This window comes from Propithecus coquereli, unplaced genomic scaffold, assembly GCF_000956105.1.
Source record: "Propithecus coquereli isolate 6110/MARCELLA unplaced genomic scaffold, Pcoq_1.0 Scaffold308, whole genome shotgun sequence".
Lineage (NCBI taxonomy): Eukaryota > Metazoa > Chordata > Mammalia > Primates > Indriidae > Propithecus > Propithecus coquereli.
This window is the reverse complement of record NW_012148708.1, coordinates 2,187,674-2,207,040: the sequence shown is the minus strand read 5'-3', so window position 1 is coordinate 2,207,040 and position 19,367 is coordinate 2,187,674. Positions and strand designations below refer to the sequence as shown.

Sequence of the window (19,367 nt, the reverse complement as noted above, 5' to 3'; positions counted from 1 at the left end):
TATAATGTAACCTACACAAAGATGCAGAGGAGAAAGAACTCAGGGCCATCCTAGCAAGCAGTTGGAAGATTTCACAGCCGGCCAGCTGGGACACGCAGTGGTGGCTGGTGGAGGAGGGAAGGCACAGGGCCCCTCTGCAGGTGGATACAGCTAGAAGAGCTGGGAGAGGCCCACCGAGCCTCCATCCCCCGTTTGTGGTGGTGGCCTTTGGACTACACAGACACAGGGGCTGGGGGTGGCCCCAGCCCAGCAATCTGGTTCCAGTGCTCCATACACAGGCAGGGGTCTATGCGACTCTCCCCACTCCACTGAAGTGTCTCCTCAGCATTGTTCCTCTCCTTTCCTCTCTCCAGTCCTCTCTCTGGTCCTCTCCCTCCCCAGGCCAGGTCCTTCTGTTCCTGGCCAGGATCCTTTGGTGTCTTAGGAAGTTCAGGCCTTTGGCCTGAGGGATGGGCACAGTCACGTCCCCTTTTGGAAGTTTCCAAAAGTGGGAAACTTCTGGGCCTGGAGGTAGAAAGGGGAGAAAAGCCCATCAGAGTGACTGGTCCAGGCGCCGATGGCAGCTGGCCTTTGCCCCCAGTGGCTCCCAGATTGGTTAAAAAGAAAAATTCGGAAATTGTGTGGGGTTGGTTTCTTACCAGGGCTGGCACAGCTTTGGGTCTTATTTGGCCTAAAAAGTGTCTGTCCCCTTCCCAGTCTCGATACTTAATGAAACGAAGCCTCCTTTATTAACTGCTCCTTGGCAGCTCTGTGCTAAATTGTCCCTACGCTGCGCCAGTTCTTTTTCTTTTTCTCTTTTTCCTTAACTGCCGCAGGTAGGTAGAAGGACCGTTTGACCACAGTCAGAACATTTGCAAAAGAGAGTCAAACCCTGAAGGTGACAATTTGAGGATCTCTGTGTCAGGGACCTGGAAATCCTGGGGAAATTGAGGATTTGCTGGGGAAAGGTGAATATTTCAAAGCTGACTCCAAAATATGTAGAACACGGCGTAAGTCCCATAATCATGGAAGGAACTCGACTTCTTCACCTTTTCCAAAGTTATCCTAAAATTACCTCCAAATACAGTCAGATAATCTACTTTTGCCCAGAGTGTTCTTATTCGTTTGCAAGGAATTAGTAAGCAGAGATAATACAATACTCTGTAAACTCACATATTCTGAAGTCTACCCAATTCATTTTTTGTAGTCAGTGTGACCCTTAAACCCTAAGCTGCCAAAGGCTGCATGTCCAAGACAAAGTACAGAATGTCTCCCTTCTAAAAATAGAGGTAAAAATCCTAAGGCATTGGGATTTAATTGAATAATGCATAAAGAGAAACTTCCACCATGATCAAATAGGGCTTATCCTAGGAATGTGGAGATTGTTTAATATCCAGAGACCTATTCATAGAATTCATCCCATCAGTTTCCAAATGACAGAACTCGTCGTCTGACGAATCCTTTTTGAAGGGCTTCTGTGTGGGAAGTGCCGTGCTGGGAATCCTCGCTGACATGGTCGCTGCCCTCAGGGGAGGCGCAGACAGACGACAGTTGTAACGGGGGTGGCCCAGGGGCACAAAGGAGCTGCTGCCGGGCAGCCCAGCTTTGCTTACAAGGTCAGGGCAAGTGGCTGGAGGAAGTGGCGTTTCATGAGAACTGAAGGTGTGTTCCAGTGACGCACCGGCCTAGGGTTGCCCCACGTGCAAGGCTGGGAGGGGAGAGAGGGCAGACGAGGCTGCAGGGAAGAACACAGGGTGGAACAGCACACCTGATGCCAAAGAAGCCAGGAGGAGCAGCTCCCAAGGAACAGGTCTCCTGCACCTCCTGCCAGGGAGTTTCGCTTGCCTGGGAGGGCAGTTTCAACAGAGAGCGGCATGGCGTGATTTGCATTTCTAAGACGATCCCTGGCCTCCTTGTGCGGAGCTGGCAGGTGGGAGCAGTGGCTTAGGAGGATGCCAGCGCCACCAAAGGGAGGATGATGGAGGCTGGACTGGGCCCGTGGCTCTAGGGATGGAGAAAGGAGGACAGAAGACGCCAAACTGAGAGGCGGGTGAAGGCAGAGGAACACTCAGCCAGGTAGATGGTGATGCTGACCCCTGAGATGGGGACACAGGAGGAGAAGCTGGCGTGGGGAGGGCTGAGGAGTTCAGAGGAGACATGCTGAGCTTGAGGTGCCTGGCGCCATCCCAGCCTGGGCGGCCGGGAAGAGGCGGATGCGGGTCTGGAGCCCTGCAGGGATCTCTGGAAACAGGCGGGCGAGAGCCGTGTACCCCGGGAGCTTGCTGACTGCAGGGTGGCTGAGAAGGAGGCCCCAGAAGCGCCCACTTGCTGAGGGCGTGGGCAGGGCAAGGGGGTGACCAGCGCCATAGCCCCTGACAGGGTATCGCCTTGTTTTAAAAAATCTAAGAAAACTAGAAACAGATGGTGACATAACAACCGAAATTTTATTTAAAAGTGGAAAAAGCAGCACATTTCCCTAAAAACGTTTCGGCCCGGTTATTTTTTGGGTTTTGATTGGCGTTTTCGTTGGGAAACGGGGGGCCCTGATCAAGTAAGTGTGGGGGATGCAGAGGGAGGCAGGCAGCCCGGCCAGCACAGCCTCCAGATGTGCGTGGGCATCTGCGAGAGGCGGGTCGGGACACAGCCCCTCGACCTCGTTTCTCAAGGGAACCGCTTCCCCCGTCATCGACGCTGCCCAGAACCGGCTTCGGAAGCGCCCGTGCAGGCACCGCGGTGGAATCAGAGACAAAGACGAGACGTGTGAACTCGTCACTGTGACTCTGGATATTCTAGTCAGTTTCGTGTGACATGGAACCAATATAGGGAAAGAACAAACTATAATTGTTCTCTGTTAATTATATATCTGGAAAACCCAAAAGAGTCCATCGTAAAACCTACAGAGTTAATAAAGGAGTTTAGCAACGTGGCCAAATATAAGACAGTTACACAAAAAATCAATAACTTCTGTGCGAACCAACAATGCCTTGTTAGAAGGGAGAATGGGGAGGGGAAAATACTCTTTATGATAGTAACCAAAAATACGAAACACCTAGAATAGTCCTAATGAGACAGACACGGAAATTATGGGAAGACAACTGCACGTGGTCAATGATCGGGAGAAAGTGAGGCTAAATGAAGAGGCACTCGCCGTTCCCTGCGGGCAGGCCAGATCTACGCCCGGTAGAGATGCTGATTTTTCCCAGATTAACAAGGGGAAGCGTGATGACGTGATTTTAGGGTCCTTCTAGAAACATGGTCAGAACGGCTGGGAAAGCCTCGAAAGCCAAGCAAATGAAAAGAGTCTAACTCAAACATCTTAGAAAGTGAAAATAACTAAAATCGCGTTGGATTTGCATAAGGATTAACGGACAGATCAGTTGAATAAAATAGACACCTGAAAATACCGCTCCAATAGGTAACCTAACGTGATAAATACAAAGAGAGTGGCCACTGTGTTATAAATAAATATATGATGCATCTGAATTTCATAAATAGCAAATTAAATTATCCTATGATAAATATAAGCCGATACAACATTCATCTATTTAAACCACACAAATCAAGAAGAAAATATTGGTTGTCAAGGGCTTTCTGAGCGTAAATCCAATAGACGGAATTGTAAAGGGAAAGGTAGATATATTTGAATACTTAAAATATAAAACTTCTGTCAAAAAAACACAACGGCAAACAGGAAAGCCATTTGCAATATGACGAAGATATCCTAATATATGAAGAGCTCCTCTAATTCGTAGGAAAAACAAAGTTGGCAATAGAAGGAGACAGTTAACAGAAGAAAAAATGCCATCTGGAAAAATAATCTAACTTTACTATAATCAAAGAAATTTAATATACCATTTGTAAAAGACCGACTCTGTCACGATTGAGAAGAGGGAGTTTCCCCGGCTTGGGTGAGGGAAGCAGGCACACTCGAGTATAAATGTGCTGCGTTTCCCCACAGAAATGCAACAATGTTCATCACAACCCTTTGAAAGTTCTCGATGTTTGCTCTGACTCTGTCCCACGGCAGTTGTCACAGCTGTGGACCAAGTTTTAGGAACAAGTCAACTGTCGTGGCCTTATTCCTAAATGCAAACAACAGGAGACAGCCCACATTATCCAATAATAGGGGTCGTTAACTAAAGATGGGTCTGTGCGGTGAAGTATTGAGCGTGGTGTTTCCATCATGTTTCATGGTGTTGGGAATGGTTACGGCGTGGAGCTCGGTTTGTTGTTTGAAAAGCAGGATAAAATTTCACGGTATGTTCTCAATTTTGTGTACAAATATATATACAGAAAAGACTGGAAGAAATACACCAAATGTTAACATTTTATCTCTGGGCAGTAAGCTAATGAATTTTTATTTTCTTCTTTATACTTTACCGAATTTTCTTAATTTATTATGACGAGCGTGTTTCTTTTATAAGCAAAACAGGGCATTTTTATTTTGTGAAAAACTAGTTTACATTTTAAAAAATCACTTAAAAAATGACACTGTTGAACTGACTCCAGCACCGCGCCATGCCGGCTCCGCCACACTTGACGTTTTATTCCAGATTCGACGAAGCAGAAGGGAATCCGTGCTTTCCCTTGGCACTGCTCTCTCTGGTGGGCTGGGGACAGTTGGGGAGGTGTCTGTGTTCTTCTCCCCGATTGGTACTGGCTTATACTGCCTGTGGGCAGCAGGCCAGCGGACTCGCCCGCATACCCAGGGGCCTCTGGGCATGCCATCTTGGCCAGAGCGAGGATGCAGCTGTCACGGGTATGTGGCGTTCCCTGCAGGGGAGGCCCACGTCACCCAGGTATGCAGGCACCTCCCTCCTGGCCAGGGCCAGTGTGGCCCTGCCCCTCACGTGCCGCCTTGGGGAGATCGGTTCTGCGCTGCCCCAGCCACGTCGGTACCCCACTTCTTCTGTTGGCAGAGTCGGGAATAAGGGAAGTGGCATGGGATCCGTTGTCAGGGTGCAGCCTGCTCTTCCCAGGGACAAATATGGGGACACGTGCAGGCCCGGGGGTGCCTGGATCCCACGGCCAGCAAGGCAGGGAAATTCAAGCCTGCCGTGGGCAATGGGGAGCTTCAGCAAGACCAGGGACTTGTGCAGCGAGAACAGAGAGGACACAGGGGGACCAATGCCAGCCTCGCTTCCACGTCTTCCTGCAGGGAAGGGGGTCGGGGAGTTCAGATTGAGAGGCAGAACTTGCCAGCTGGGCGTGTGCTTTCAGAGCTAAATCCAGAGTCTGCCGCGGCCCCGGACCCCAAGCGCTCAGCAGCCTGGCCCGGAGGGAGTGCCAGGCATGAGTGTCGCGGGGCCCAGCGCCCTGGCCCGGTCCCCTCAGCCTGGCTGGGAGGGACAACACAACACGCCCCCCTACTCCCAACCTGTGTGTCCCGCCCCACCCTCCACCCCCACTGGGGATCCAGGAAAAGCTGGCTGGCCTCCTGTGGCCTCCTGAATTGCTCTGGAACATTCTAGCATTCTGGGCTTTGTCCCTGCACCCAACGCATGCTTGCCCTGAAGGGGCTCAGCAGAGCCATACCCTGCCCACCTATTTTTGCCCCGCCCCAACCCACCTGCTTCCTAGAAGCCCAAGGGCCCAGATTGGGCCCAGTGAGGCCCAGTGAGGCTGTGGTAGGGGTCCTGGGGGGTGGGGGAGACTGGTGTCCATTGGGTCCTCTGTGTCCTGGGGACTGCGGGAACCCCTGACTGGTCAGCTGGGTGTCGACTGCCAGGACGTTGGGGGACCAGCCCGCTGCCTTGTCCCGTGCATTTCTGGGTAGTGAGAGGAAGCGAGTCCAGGCTGTGCATCTCGACCTCGGTAGCGGGGCACAGGACAGACGCGCGGGGACGCAGCAGCGTGGAGGGCGTGGCTGCTCAGGGGCAGAGACCCATTGCCCGCCAAGGGCACGGCGTCGGGCACGATCGCGCGGCTCCCGGCTGCAGGCTCTGACTGCAGAGCGAAGTCCCGAACGCAAGGAAAGGAGGGGCTGTCTGCCGACCGGGGGCCATCGGATGACAGGCGGGACAGGCCACCCCGGGAGAGCTGCAGGGCCCAGGGTGCCGGGCCGGCTCCCCTCAACACTGTCAACCCCCCCTTTCTCATCCATTACAGGCCAATACTTCTGTAAAATTGAAAATGAGTTATTAGAAAAGGCAAAGTGACAAAGACCAACCGTGATGTACACAAATCCCTGGTTTTTTGCTAAATTCCATAGACATAAATTCACCTCATCCAGTTGCTGTAAAAGCTCCTGATTTCCGTACCGATCTCCTTGTGGACGGTGACAGTTTGTGTCCACAGGACGCCTCTTGCGTAGCACTGGGGAGTAGACAGGGACAAGACCTGTCTTCAGGTCTCTGAGGGTGTGGTGGACGCGGGAGGAGACGTATCCCGGGAGCCCCTGAGGCATCCGGCCAGCCCGGAGCCCCTGGTCTCCCAAGCAGCTGCACTGACTGCACCGTTTGATCCTGGGGACACACGTGGGCCAAGAGTGAGGCAGGAGCTCCCTGCGGGTCAGCAGAGCAGTGAAGATGATGTCAGAGTGGTGAGCACCACCAGGGAAGCACGACATGGTGGCGGGGTGGGGGGCTTGCACGGAGCAGCCCAGCAGGTGACTTCCCCGCCGAGATCTGGGGGGCAGGAGGCACGGCATCCGTCGCCAAGGGAACGGGCTCTGCTTGTTTACAGAAAAGCAAAGCCAGGCGTCTCGATGGGGCTCTGGGGACAGAGTTTGGCTCACAGCGAGGATGGATTCTGATGAGCTGCTTTTCAAGGGACCATAGGTTTCTTGTCCAGCAACGAAGCTCTGGAAGAATTTTAGCATGGCAAAGCCAGGAGGGGCCTGAGTGTGCCCCCACAAGGTCAGGGTGGGCTCCGGGAGCTATGAGGCCGTGACCCAGAGCTGGGCAGAGAGTGGCCCGGGTAGTCAGATCCCGTTACTCATTCCCAACTGGGGCAGAAGTAGACCAGCCCCCCAACCTCCCCTCCCCACTGCCTGTCCCCAGGCCCCACCAGGCTCCAGCGCAGATAAAATCAGTAGCACTTGTGAGAGTGACACGTTGTTTGTCTTCCAGCTTATGAGAAGCCTCTGAGGTATCTCAAGTTTTTCCTAAAACAACATTTTTCTCCATTTCCTAAAAAATAAAAATAAAAAAATAGATTATCTTATTTTATACAATATGCCATCAGCCAGGGAGCAGAGCGTCGGCAACGCTCGAGGGTTGCATAGCAACTGGCTTTTCAATTGATTTTTTGAGAAGGTACCAAAGCTACTCAACTGTTCTCATTTTAAATATTTCCTAGGATGATGAAAATCAAAGCACATGGAAATCAGAGACTTGGGGACCAGCAGAGAAGGACATAGAGTGTCTTGCTGTGGAAGGCCAGGTCAAGACAAAGTGTGGGACGCTGGTTGGAATTTTCCAGCAGTGGAGGCGAAAGGTCTGAGAAATGCTGACTGAGTGTCCCAGTGGAAGGGAATAGAAGAGGGTGCTCAGGGTGAGCTCGGGGTGAGGGCTCAGCCTGCCCACCTGCCAGCCCCCTGCGGGGTGTCGGCCTTGCAGCAGCAGCAGCCTCTGTGCAGGGAGGTGGGGAGCGAGGGTCTGGGAAGACGCGTGGAGGGCCCTGAGACAGGTACCTGGGGGGCCAAGTGTACCCCGCTGCTCACCCCAGGGACAGGCCCTAGCCTCCCGAGCATCTGGGTACCTGATGGTGGTCCAAGGCATGATGGCCCGCCCTGGTCATTTTTGGCCCACTCCTGACGCAGACCTGCCTGGGTCCAGAGAACGACAGAGGAGGCATCAGGGCTGGGCACTACCCGTGGGAGGCGTCTTAGTCCATTCGGGCGGCTCTAACAAAAGTACCTTAGACTGGGTCATTGTAACCAGTGGAAATTTATTACTCACAGTTCCGGAGCCTAGGAAGTCCAAGATGGAGATGCCAGCAGATTTGGTGTCTGGTGAGGGCCCATTCCTCATAGACGGCACCTTCTCTCTGTGTCCGCACATGACAGAAGGGTGAACAGGCTCCCTCAGGCCTCTTTTATGAGGCACTAATCCCATTCATGGGGGCTCCACCCTCATGACCTAATCCCCTCCCAAAGGCCCCCATTTCCTAGGACCGTAGCATTGGAAATTAGTTTTCAACGTACGGATTCAGAACACAGCAGGACGCCTACTTCCCTGGCCCCCACAGGCCCGTTCGAGGTCCAGCCTCGGGAGGTTCATTGGAGAACCCTGTTCTGGTAGCTCGCCGTGCTCTGGGAACAGCCTCCCAGGGTTCTGCCAGGATGGCTGGAAACAAAGTGCTTTAATGACAGAGGCAACTCCACTGAGAAAGGAAGGCGTGCCTCCCGCCCCCGTTGTGCTTCCCAGAGCCCGCGAGGAGGAGATCTGAGCGGGACGCCCCGCCTGGCGCACGAGAGGCCGCAGCCTCGGGGAGCCGCGTTGCACTGGACCCTGCGGAACGTGGCAGAACGTGTGTTCGCCGAGCGGGGACTGTGGGGCCTTGTCCCGGTTGTTCATTCTGGCTTTGTTAATGTTTGTGGGACTTTTAGCAAGTAATTAAATGTCGCGGGACCTTAGTGTCCCCAGTAAAAGGGGATCGGCAAAACCCCAGCACACAGTAGCAGTGACAGCAATAACCAAGGCTTTCGTGCAAGTTACTGCCTGTGGAGCCTTTATGGGTCAGGCACCGTCTGAAGCCCTGTACGTGACGTTGCCCTCACCCTCACAGCCCTGTGGGGCGGTCGTCACTGCCATCCCCATTTGTCAGCGAGGGCGGCTCTGCAGGGAGAGCCATCTCCCCAGCGCCGCTCGGTGGCCGGGCCACTGTCTCTGGAAGGGTCCCTGGACTCTCATTCCGGCAGGTTGGGGGGCACAGGCTTCACGTCCCTGGCCCCTTGCTTCCCTGAGAGTGTCCCCTGTACCACTCGCTCCCAACCAGGGATGATTTTGCCACCCCTCCCCCACCCAGGGGACATTTGGCAATGTCTGGAGAGACTTTGGCTGTCACCACCAGGGGAGGGGAGAGACTGGCTCCTGGCAAGTAGAGCCAGGCGTCCCACCACACACAGGGCAGCCCCCGACCACAGAGAATCATTTGGCCCCAAACGTCAGCAGTGCTGAGCCGGCGACACATGTTCTGCTCACCTGACCCCAGCCGGGCGTCCTATGGACGCGGTCCTGGCTGGGACGGCTGCTCTGAGGCAGGAGCCCCTTCGGGGCCAGGGCAGCTGAGAAGGCTGGGCTAAAGCCAGACCCCCTTGGGGCTCGAGCCCGCCCCTGCAGGTGGGCCGGCTGCCCAGGGACAGGTGTCATGCTGCATCTTTATCGCCACCGCAGCAGAGACAAGGACAAGGAGCATTTGTCCTTGTCAAGGACAAGGACAAGGACACTGCCTCGGCGGCCGCCTGCACAGACCCCTTCCCCCAGCCCCGCGCTCGGCGCTGCCCTTGTGCCCATTTTGCAGACGGGGAGCCCAGGACAGCGAGGTCACTTGTCCCAGAGCCCACAGCGGAGGAGAGGGCAGGGCCAGGCTCCAGCTCCCAGCCCGCGAGCTGGCCAGGTGAGCCCCACCTGCCACTTGCTGCGGCCAGGTGAGCCCTGGACCGGTCCGCGGCCTGCGGGGTGCCCTGGGCAGAGCCCGCAGCCGGACGCGGTTGCGGGAAGACCAGACCGGCCCAGGTGCCGACCCGCTTTCCTCCCCGCTCCCTGACGCAGGAGGGGACAGCGAGAGTAATTCCGCTCATTCCAGAGCCAACGTCAGAAATGTCGGGGAGACAGAACTTTTGCTCAGGTCTTACCTGGGTTACTTGGGTGGGACCCGGGGGCGGCCGCGTCGGGCTGGGCCCCGCTGTGCTCGCGGCAGCAGCGCCCCCTGCCGGTCGGCCCCGCTGGGGGGGGACCCGCGTGGGGGGCTGGGCCGAACCTCTTGGGTTGCCCGAGCGCGGTTCCTCAGCGGACGCCAGGAGAGCAGCTCACCTGCGTCTCGGGCAGGGGTGGAGTTTCAGTGACGGGGTGTGCGGGCAGCCTGCGCCCCGCGGGGCGGGCTACCTGCCGACTGTCGCGTTCCTGCAGGGTCAGGCTTCCCGCTCACCGCCCCAGGGCTCCTGGGAACGTTCCACTGGCCGTGGGCCCCAGGACCTTGTTCCCCGTCCCTACCCCAGCCTGGCGCCTTCCGATGCACGTGCTCCTTCGGTCATGCCACCGTTCTCTCTGTGACAATGGCGAGCACCCAGCAGCGCGGCCCCTGCGTCGGCGGCAGAGACTGGGACTGCTCAGGAGGCATCTGTGGCATGAATGACGCGCAGCTGCCGCTGAAGGCCAGCGTGGGCCCAGCAGGCCCCTTACCCTCCAGGAGCTTCTGACTGGACAGACTCAGAGGCCAGCAAGAGTGACAGGCACGTGGACATGAGGCTCCCCATGTGGCCCTGTGACTGCTTCAGGGAGATGGGACTGAGGCCGCGGCTCAGAGCCAGGGCCCAGAAGGCCAGGCCAGAGTGGGGGCCTTGGCGCAGGACACAGCCCACCCAAGGCCCGTGGGCCTCCATAAGCTCTTGGCTGTCCTGCAGAGCGCAGTGGGGTCGCCCCGGCCCCTGAGGGCTGGGCCTGAGATTCTGGGACTAGCCGTGGTCCCTCGTCCTTGCCTGGCCCAGACTCCTGCCAGCCCTGGGGGACATTCAGCAAAGTGACTCTCCTGACCCAGCGAGGGGTCACCAAGCCCTAGTCTCTATACGGCCCTCGGATCTGCCCTCCGGACCCCGCGGCCGGATCGCTGGCCCCTTCCCTCCCAGGCTGGGAGAGCCCGACAGGCTGAGCTGGGAGCGAGTGCTGGCCTTGCGGGGCCAGGCCCCTGCCGCACTGGGACGGCCCCAAGGCCGAGGGCGAGGTCTGCCTCCTGCATGTGGGCAGCTCTGGGAAGCGGCTTAGCGAGGAGGGTCTCGATGCCAAGCAGGGTCAGCGCTCATTGGGCCGAGGAGGATTCCCGCACACACCAGGGAGAGGGCGGGAAGGGTTGGCCGGGGCAGCCGGGCCCTGGGCCCCAGGACACTCAGGCAGTCGGCCAGACTGGGAGCCTGTGTCTGCACATGTCCACACAGGGCTCTTGAGGGCCAGGGCCGGCCCCGGGGGACAGCTGTCCTCTTAGGGCCCCCCCGGAGGGCCTGGTGAGCCTCTTGGGAACCCACCTGTTCCTGTGCTCTGAGCCAAGGCCGATCAGCAGGTGAGGGGAGGTCAGCCCACACAGAGCTCCTTCTGTGTCCTAGGATGGGTGGCCCCAGGACTCTGCCACAACCCAAACCGCAGTCTCCTTGGGCTGGCCCCCCAGGACTCCCCATGCGGAGGCTGGAACTTCTAAGAGCTGTGCTTACTCTGGATAGCCTGGCCCCAGGGCTCGAAGGTCTCATTCACTCAGGAAAAGGACCCTGCAGCTACCACCCAGCCCCAGGGTCTGGACGTGCCCGTGCACGGCTGAGCAGCCCTGTCTGCTGCCGCTGCCCTGCAGGGCTGGTGCCCGCGGCTCCCCTGAGAGAGGGCCGGCTGCCCTGTGACGCCTCAGGCTGGTTCTGCAGCCGCCCCCGGCAGGGCCCAGGGCACCGCTTCTCAGGAGCACCACGGCCCAGGCTCACTGCTGTCCCCACCGCAGCACAGCTGAGGGCAGGCGGGGTTGCACAGACAGAACTTCCTGGAGGAACCGATGCGGAGAGCAGCAGGCAGCCGGGAGTCGGGGACCTCAGGGCCGGGAGGGGCAGATGACAGGGCAGCTGGGGGAAGAATCTCTCATGCTCCCTCGCTTCTGGAGGGAGTCCAGATACGAGGAACAGATGCGTCTCCTCGCTCGGGGGAAGGCACGGTTGCCACGCTAGGATCCCTGGCAAGGGCACAGAATGGTGGAGTCTGGGGTCCCGAGGGAGCGGGAATGCGTCTGTGGGGCCGCCTGCATGCAGGCCAGGTGGCGCAGGGTCTGAAGGAGGCAGAGTCCCAGCGGGTGGTCCCACTGGAGCCCGAGTGACTGCCGGGGGAAGCTGCTGGCACGTGGGGACAGTCTCCCATGCTCTGGACAGCAGCAGGGAGGCCCCGGCAGGTCCCAGAGAGACCCGGGCCTGGGCTCTTCCCACGGTGGGACTGCCTCCAGGAGCAGGTGCCTCGCCCTGCCCACAGCCAGCCCGGACCTCCCTCCTGGGCCCCAGACCTGCCCAGCCACCTGCATGTCTCTGCCTGGACATCAGAGTCTGTGAGGAGTCCCTAGAGGCGTGTGGGACCCATGGGAAGGCTGCCAGCAGCTCTCATGAAGTGGGGGGAGAGGGCGGAGGGAAGTGGGTCTGGGGTACAAGAGGCAGGAGTTTGTGGGCGTTCGTTTTGGGGGCTGCCACCAGGCAGACCTACTTCAGCCAGTGTTTGGTCCTTTCAAAACTCTGTTCCACCTGCCTGGCTTAGGTCCTGGCCGGCCCTTGTCCTTGGGGCAGATCACTTGGACCGGCCACCCGAGACCGCTGCACCCCGAGAAGCAGGAGAGCTCCCGAAAGCAGCGCTGCTGAGCTCTTCCAAGTGAGCAAGCTGGGCAGGAAAGACCATCCCCACGACTGTCCCTGGGCTCTGTGGACCCCACACTCTCCTTCCCGAGCATGTAGCCCCCTCCCGGACCTCCTCTCTGCATTGCCACCAGACACCAAAGCCGGAAACCTGCATGTCCCTGCTCCTTCCTTCCCACCCTGCAGCCCTGAGCCTCTCAGCTCCTGCCACTCGTAGGTCCTGACCCTCCTGATGTGGCACCAGCCTCCACCCATCTCAGCTGCCACACTGTCCCCTTCCCGCCCTCCCCCCGACTGACCCAGAGGGCTCTTTCTAAAATGCACACATGCCCTGCCCCGGCCTCTAGGCACAAGGTCAGCGTCGGCGCAGCTGGTTCCTGGGCACCCACAGACCTAGCAAGGATGAGGACGCTGCCCCTGGGCTGCTCTGTGTCCGTCTGGGCTAGGCTGGAATCTTGGGAAAGTTAGGACATTGCTAGAGAGAGAGAGAGTGCAAGCAACTTCAGTCAAGGTCCCAGGGACAGGTTGAATCCCTGGTGCCTGAACACTGATGTGACCCCCTCCCTGACTTTTCAGGGTGCCCCCCTCGGAGACCCAGGCGCCCTGAGGCCAGTGCGCAGAGACCGTCTCCTGAAGTCCTGCTCTCAGGGCTGCCCTGACTCCAGGGTAGCCTCCCCCATCCATGCCCGAGCTCCCAGCCTTCCCCCGCCCCTCCCCCGGGGGTCCCCCCAGAGCCCAGAAGCCAGGAGGGGGTCCCAGGTCACTGCAGCTCTGGATCCTGCAGCACAAACTCCTCTGGGGCTGGAGAAGGCAGGCGGCAGTTGCCCTCTTGGAATGGGCGGAGAACAAAACAAGGCAAGAACAAAAACACAAATCAATACTTCAATAAATTATCTTGCCGCAGCAGCAAGATCACTCTGGCTGCCAAGAGGGGTTGGGAAGCCCAGCCTCAGGGAGGAGAGAGGGGATCGGCCAGAGGCTCCAGTCTGCAGGGGCGTGGAGAAGGGGCCGTCCCCTCGAGGGCCTTTATTCAACTGGGGACCTGGGGCGTGTGTTTTGTTTTGTCCACAGAATTGATTTTAATTCGAGCCAATGTTACTATCAGGGCGGCGTCCTTGTAAACTCCAGGTGTAGTGATTGACCCGAGAGGTCCCGTCTGGCAGCCCCAGGCCTCCGTTCTGCGGGCTCTGAGCGGACGCTGCCTCTCCTGAGCGCGGCCCTGGGTTTGCGCGGCCCTTGCCACGCCTCAGCACCTGCCGGCTTTCTTCAGTATCGTAGGGAAATACTCCTCGGTACCTCCGCCCTTCGAAACCAACCTGCCTCACCGACTGTGTCACCTGCCTTGCCCCTGCAGGCACTTGGTTTGTAGCATCCTCCCCGCACGCCCCGCGGTCTGCCCGCCAAGGACAGCGGGCCTCTCGGCACAGCCCCGCTGGCGCGCCCCCTCCCTGGGTCAGCCTGGCGCCTGCCCTTGGCTCTGTTCCCTGCCTTGTTCCCGTTTCTGGTCCTGGCACTGGGGTGCGTCTTTATGGCTGGACTCGCACCTGACAGACTTGGCCCAGGCTCTTCTCCCGCTGGTGTGGGACACTCCAGCTGCCCGAGACCAGCCGCCATCTCCCACCCGCCTGCCAGCGCCTCGACCAGGGATCCCCCCAGAGGAGGAGGGGTATTGTTCAGACTCTCTTAGTGACAAGTCAGGACTCAGAATTGGCTTTCACGAGAAGAGGAATTTCTTGACGCATAAATGAGACATCTCTGCAGCAGGCAGCCACTAAGACGGTCCCCGTGACCCTGTCTTTGGTACTCGTGCCCTGGTGCAGTCCCCTCGCCCTGAAGGTGGGCTGGACTGAGATTACATCGTACCCATTCCGTCCTGGAGGTGCGTTTGTTTTCTGGCAGTCTCTTGTGTCGCGCCTGCTGGGGAAGCAGGGTGCCGTGGTGGGCTGTGCTAGGTGTCGTGAGAACCTGTCAGTCCTGCAGCCACTGAGCAACAGGGTCCAGCCCATAACCCCACGAGTGAGCTTGGGAGTCGACCCTCCCTCACTGGAGCCTTCAGATGAGACCGCAGCCCCATTCTCAGCTGGACAGCAATCTCCCGAGAGACCTTGAGCCAGAGGAACTCAGCTAAGTTGCTTTTGGATCCTTGACTCAAGGAGACTGTGAGATGATTAATGTTTGATTTTTTTGGCTGTCAAGTCTTGGGGTAATTTGTCACGCTGTGCTAGATAACACACAGACTCATGGTAAGCAGGCTTCAGGCTTGGATGAACCCAGGTGCTGGTGCGAGGATGCCAGGAATGCCCCATCTTCACCTCTGGGCCCAGCTGTGCTCTGTGGGGGCTTTGTCCTGGGGGGAGGTCTCTCCTCCTGTGATGTCGCGGGGCGGGGGCCAGAAGCTGTGGGCCCACATCTCATGCCTTGCCGACTCCCTGGCCTGCCGTGCTTGAGTGTTCACCCTGATCATCACAGTGGCCAGGAACACGTGGTGCTTGCATTGGCCAGGCCTGGGCCCTCCCACCCCTGAAGCCTTGGGTCCGACCCAGATTAAGGAGGGGATGTTTCGCCAAAGGGAGCCTGGGCCGCCTGTGAGAACAGGCAGGCCTTGTCACCGCAGCCTACCAGGGAGGGCGGGGAAGGGGCAGACTGGAATTGTCTGTCCCCGACAGGAGACGCAGAGCCCTGTGGGCAGGCAAGTGCGTCATGGCAACGATCTCCTGGCCCTGGGCTGGGAGACGCGCCCTGGAGGAAGCGAGGCCCAGCGAGGCGTGGTGGAGTGGGCGGCTGCTCTGCAGTGGCGCTCTGCGACCATCCTAGGTAAAGGGTCATTAGTGACCTTGCTGCTGACCTTCTGATTTGGACCTGGGCTGGCAATTTTTTAAAATTTTATTTTAAAAGTTAATTCTTGTTTGGGTTGATTTTTTCTGGACTTCATTATTATTTTTAATTGACACATAATACTTGTACATATTTATAGCGTGCAATGTGATATTTCGATACATGTATACAACGGGGAATGATCAAATCAAGGTAATCAGCATGTCCGTCACCTCGAATGTTTATCAAGTCTTTGTACCGGGAACATTCTCGATCTGCTCTTCTAGCTGTTTGGTAGTAGATGATAAATTGCTAGTGACAGCCGCCCCGCAGTGCTGCAGAGCACTAGACCCCATCCCTCCTAGCCGGCTGGACTTTTGTACCCATTAGCCACCCTCTGGCTCTCTGTCCCCTCCCCAGCCTCTAGTAACCACTGTTCTACTCCTTTCATCTGCCAGATCCACGGTTTTAGCTCCTACGCGCGAGAGAGAACACACAGTTATTTATCTTTCTGTGCCTGGCTTATATCACTTAACATAATGGCCTCCAAGTTCATCCATATTTGGGCTGGCAATATTAGCCTCAACCAACCACAAGGCCCCAAGCTTTAGCCCCACATCAAACCCACCCACGGGGGTCCCGTCCTTCTCATTGACACTCAGAGCTCATTGTCGACTTGGAGCCCATGAGAAAGCAGATCCTCTCATCTGACCCCTTCTTCAGAACGGCAACCTCTCAGGTTACCCGGAGGCAGGTATCACCTGGGGGGACTCGGGGGATGAGCCGGGGGTCCAGCTTAGATGTGAGGCAGATGCCCACTCCCCCGGCTCCTCGTGCATGAGTCCGAGTGGGCAAGTTATGTTGCAGAAACAAACAAGCTTCACATCCCAGCGGCTTAAAACAACAAAGATTGGGTTCCTGCCCATGCCGTGTGTCTGTTGTGACTTGGCAGAGGATTCCAGTGTCATTGTCACTCAGGGGCCTAGGTGGCAGAGCAGCCACCATCTCAGTGTCACTGGACCACATGCCAGAGAAGAGCACCCGCTGAAGGACCTCAGTGCGCAATTAAATGCTCCCGCCCAGAAGAGACTTGTGCCACTTCGGCTCACAGCTCATTGGCCAGAGCTAGTCACATGCTCCTGTCAGTCATGGGGGACAGGAAGTGCCCCCCACCCCCGACCTCCTTCGGCTTCCCCTGGGCAGTCCATCACTGTGCCAGCGTCCAGCAGGTCCTGGTCACGAGATGGCTCACTCTGGTTTATGACTGACTCCATTGGGACATGCCGACACCTTGTTACAATGAGCAGTCTCGTCTCCCAGGAGCCGGAGACGAAGTCTTCGTGGCTGGCTCTGTGCTTGGGCCTTGGGAGCTGCTCTGCCATCCCATAAGCCATGGACTTGGATAACACATGGGACTCGCCTCCCTTGGCCTCGAACCTTTCTTCCTCCTTCTGGAACTACCCGGCTTACTAACAGTGCCCTACGTCGGCCTTTTGATACTTACACACGCACAGAGAGCCACGTGGCTGTGCTTTGCATGCGTTTATGCAGAGGAAGAAATAGAACACCTGCATGCATGTTTACCGAGGAACGTGCATCTCTGCTTCATGGACAGATAGGTCGTTACAGAGGAAAGAGTACGCCCAGGGCTCTTGGAGGGACTCGTGGTTCTCTTGGAGGAAACTACTTCAGTGGTGGGAGTATGCGGCGAGAACAGAAACCAGCGCCCGTCATGAGGGTCACGGAGTGGGACATGCGCCGCTCACAGGAGCCTTGCTTTTGAGACATCATGGTACGTGTTTTATCTGGGGAGGCAGTTTAGGGCAGTGGGCTGAATGTAGATTTTGGTTTGAGGCTTCCTGGGTTCAGATCTCAATTCTTCCACTTCCTACTTATGTAGCCTGGGGCAAGCTACCTGACTTCTCTGAGCCTCAGTTTCCTGTCCAGGACTTCCCTCTTAGTCCTGAAGACTAAATGAGAGGCTGAGTGTGGTGGCTCATGCCTGTAATCCTAGCACTTTGGGAGGCAGGAGGATTGTTTGAAGCTAGGAGTTCGAGACCAGCCTGAGCGGGAGCGAGACCCCGTCTCTACAAAAAATACAAAAATTAACCTGGCGTGGTGGTGCAAACCTGTAGTCCCACCTATTTGGGTGAGGCAGGAGGATAGCTCATGTCCAGGAATTTGAGGTTGCAGTGAGCTATGATGATGCCACTGCACTCTTGCCTGGGTGACAGAGTTAGACCCTGTCTCAAAAAAAAAAGTAAATGGGTGTGTCTGCTGATGTCATGTTGCAAAGTGAGTGTGTAGCATGGTCGGTCCCCAGGCCAGCGCTGGCTCTTGGGTGTGCGTCACGACACACGGTGGGATGTGGTTCTTCCCGTGGCTTCCTCTCCGCGGTTCCTGTGGGGTGGTCTGTCTATAGCCATTCTTTTTGTGGCTCCTTTGCTATAGCAGTTTCTTTTCCTCCATTGTATTGGGTTCTGAAAATGCCTTCAAGTGGAGAAAACAGAAGGTTATCTCCGGCTTCCTCTGGGCCTACATGCCATATTGGGACTTCTGCCTTCCATGGCTGGACCCCCCCAGAACTGTGAGCTCTTTGGGGTGAGGTCCACACTGCGTTCACCTCCTGTCCAGGGTCTGCCCAGAACAGGTGCCTAATGGAAGGCAGGAACTCCTGGAAACGGGGTGGGGTGAGTGGACTCCGGGAGGCCTTAGCTGACCTCAGAGCTTTGCTTCCACATCTCACCTGAACCCTGTGCGGTGAGTGTGTGCAAACCCGCGTGGCTGAGGGTGGCTGGGGAACCTTTCCTTCTGTTCAGACAAATGGAGCCAAGTGGGACGCAGGTCCTGAGAGTGACTGGGCGTGGCGCCCAGTGCCACCTGGACCACTCCCCAGTGGATGGGGTCTGTCACCACTACACCCTGCTCAGCCCCCAACTAGTCCACCAGACGCCAACCCTTCTCCCATCTCTCCCTACCCCCTACAGTCCATGAGCCTCATCGAGATTGGGAACCCCTCTCAGAGCCTGGAGAACGTCTGCCGCTGGGCCTACCTGCAGCAGAAGCCGGACACCGGCCACGATGAATACCACGATCACGCCATCTTCCTCACACGGCAGGACTTTGGGCCTTCGGGCATGCAAGGTGAGCCTCGCCCCTGCCAGGGACATGGTGGGGAGTGGGGCCGGAGTGGAGCTGTGAGGGCCCCCAACAGCCTCAGCCCGGGAAGAGCGTCCAGGCAGGAAGGGGCTGTGGCCACCTTTGCTGGGCGAGGGTCGGGTTCAGTGCTGGGGACCTCCTGGCTCCGGAACGCCAGCAGGGGCTCTGTCATTTACCCCGGAAGCTGCATCCCCAGGGGTCCAGGGGAGATGAGAGGTGGGGAACTGGGCAGAGTCTGGGCTCGGCAGCCCAAGACCAGCCAGGGTCTGTGGCTGTGCTTCAGGGTTACTTGCTTCCTCCGGTTTCTAAAAAACAAATCGAACAAGTTGCCGACCTTTAAAAGTTTAGAGATTTCTACATAAAGATTCAAACTATGTAAAACTGACAGATCTAGAAGAAGAAACTGGCAAGTCTACAATCATAATTGAAGGCGTTAACACACTTCTTAGCGACTAACAGAACAACAGACAAGGGAATTGGTAAAGACAGAGAAGATCGGAATCGAGCAACTTGGCCTGATCGACGCCCAGAGATGGCTGCACCAGACGCCAGAGAAGCTGCACGCTACGAGTTCACGGGGCGACGCGCCATGCCAGTTACGCTGGGCCATGGGGGCTCAAGGAATGTGAAAGGTTAGAGTACGTTCCCTGACAGCACTGGAGAAGAAAGATAAGAAATTCTAAACGTTTGGAAATTAAATAGTACACTTATAAATAACCCATGGATCAAAGAAGAAATAACAGTAGAAATTAGAATATAGTTTTAAAAGGAATGAGAATGACAATATGAACTTGTAGATATAACTAACATAGTGATTAGATTGATATGTATAGCCTTAAGCGCATTTATTGGAAAAATAGGCTGAAAAGTCAATCATATATGCATATAT

At 56.9% G+C, this 19,367-nt stretch overlaps 1 protein-coding gene across 1 annotated transcript in view; it reads left to right on the top strand.

The window, feature by feature from the left end:
- Positions 1–19,367, top strand: part of ADAMTS2 (ADAM metallopeptidase with thrombospondin type 1 motif, 2) — a 96,331-nt gene that overhangs the window by 32,483 nt on the left and 44,481 nt on the right. The window contains exon 5 of the mRNA XM_012649970.1: positions 18,307–18,463. Coding sequence (XP_012505424.1) covers positions 18,307–18,463 — 157 coding nt within the window. The remainder of the gene's footprint in view (positions 1–18,306; positions 18,464–19,367) is intronic.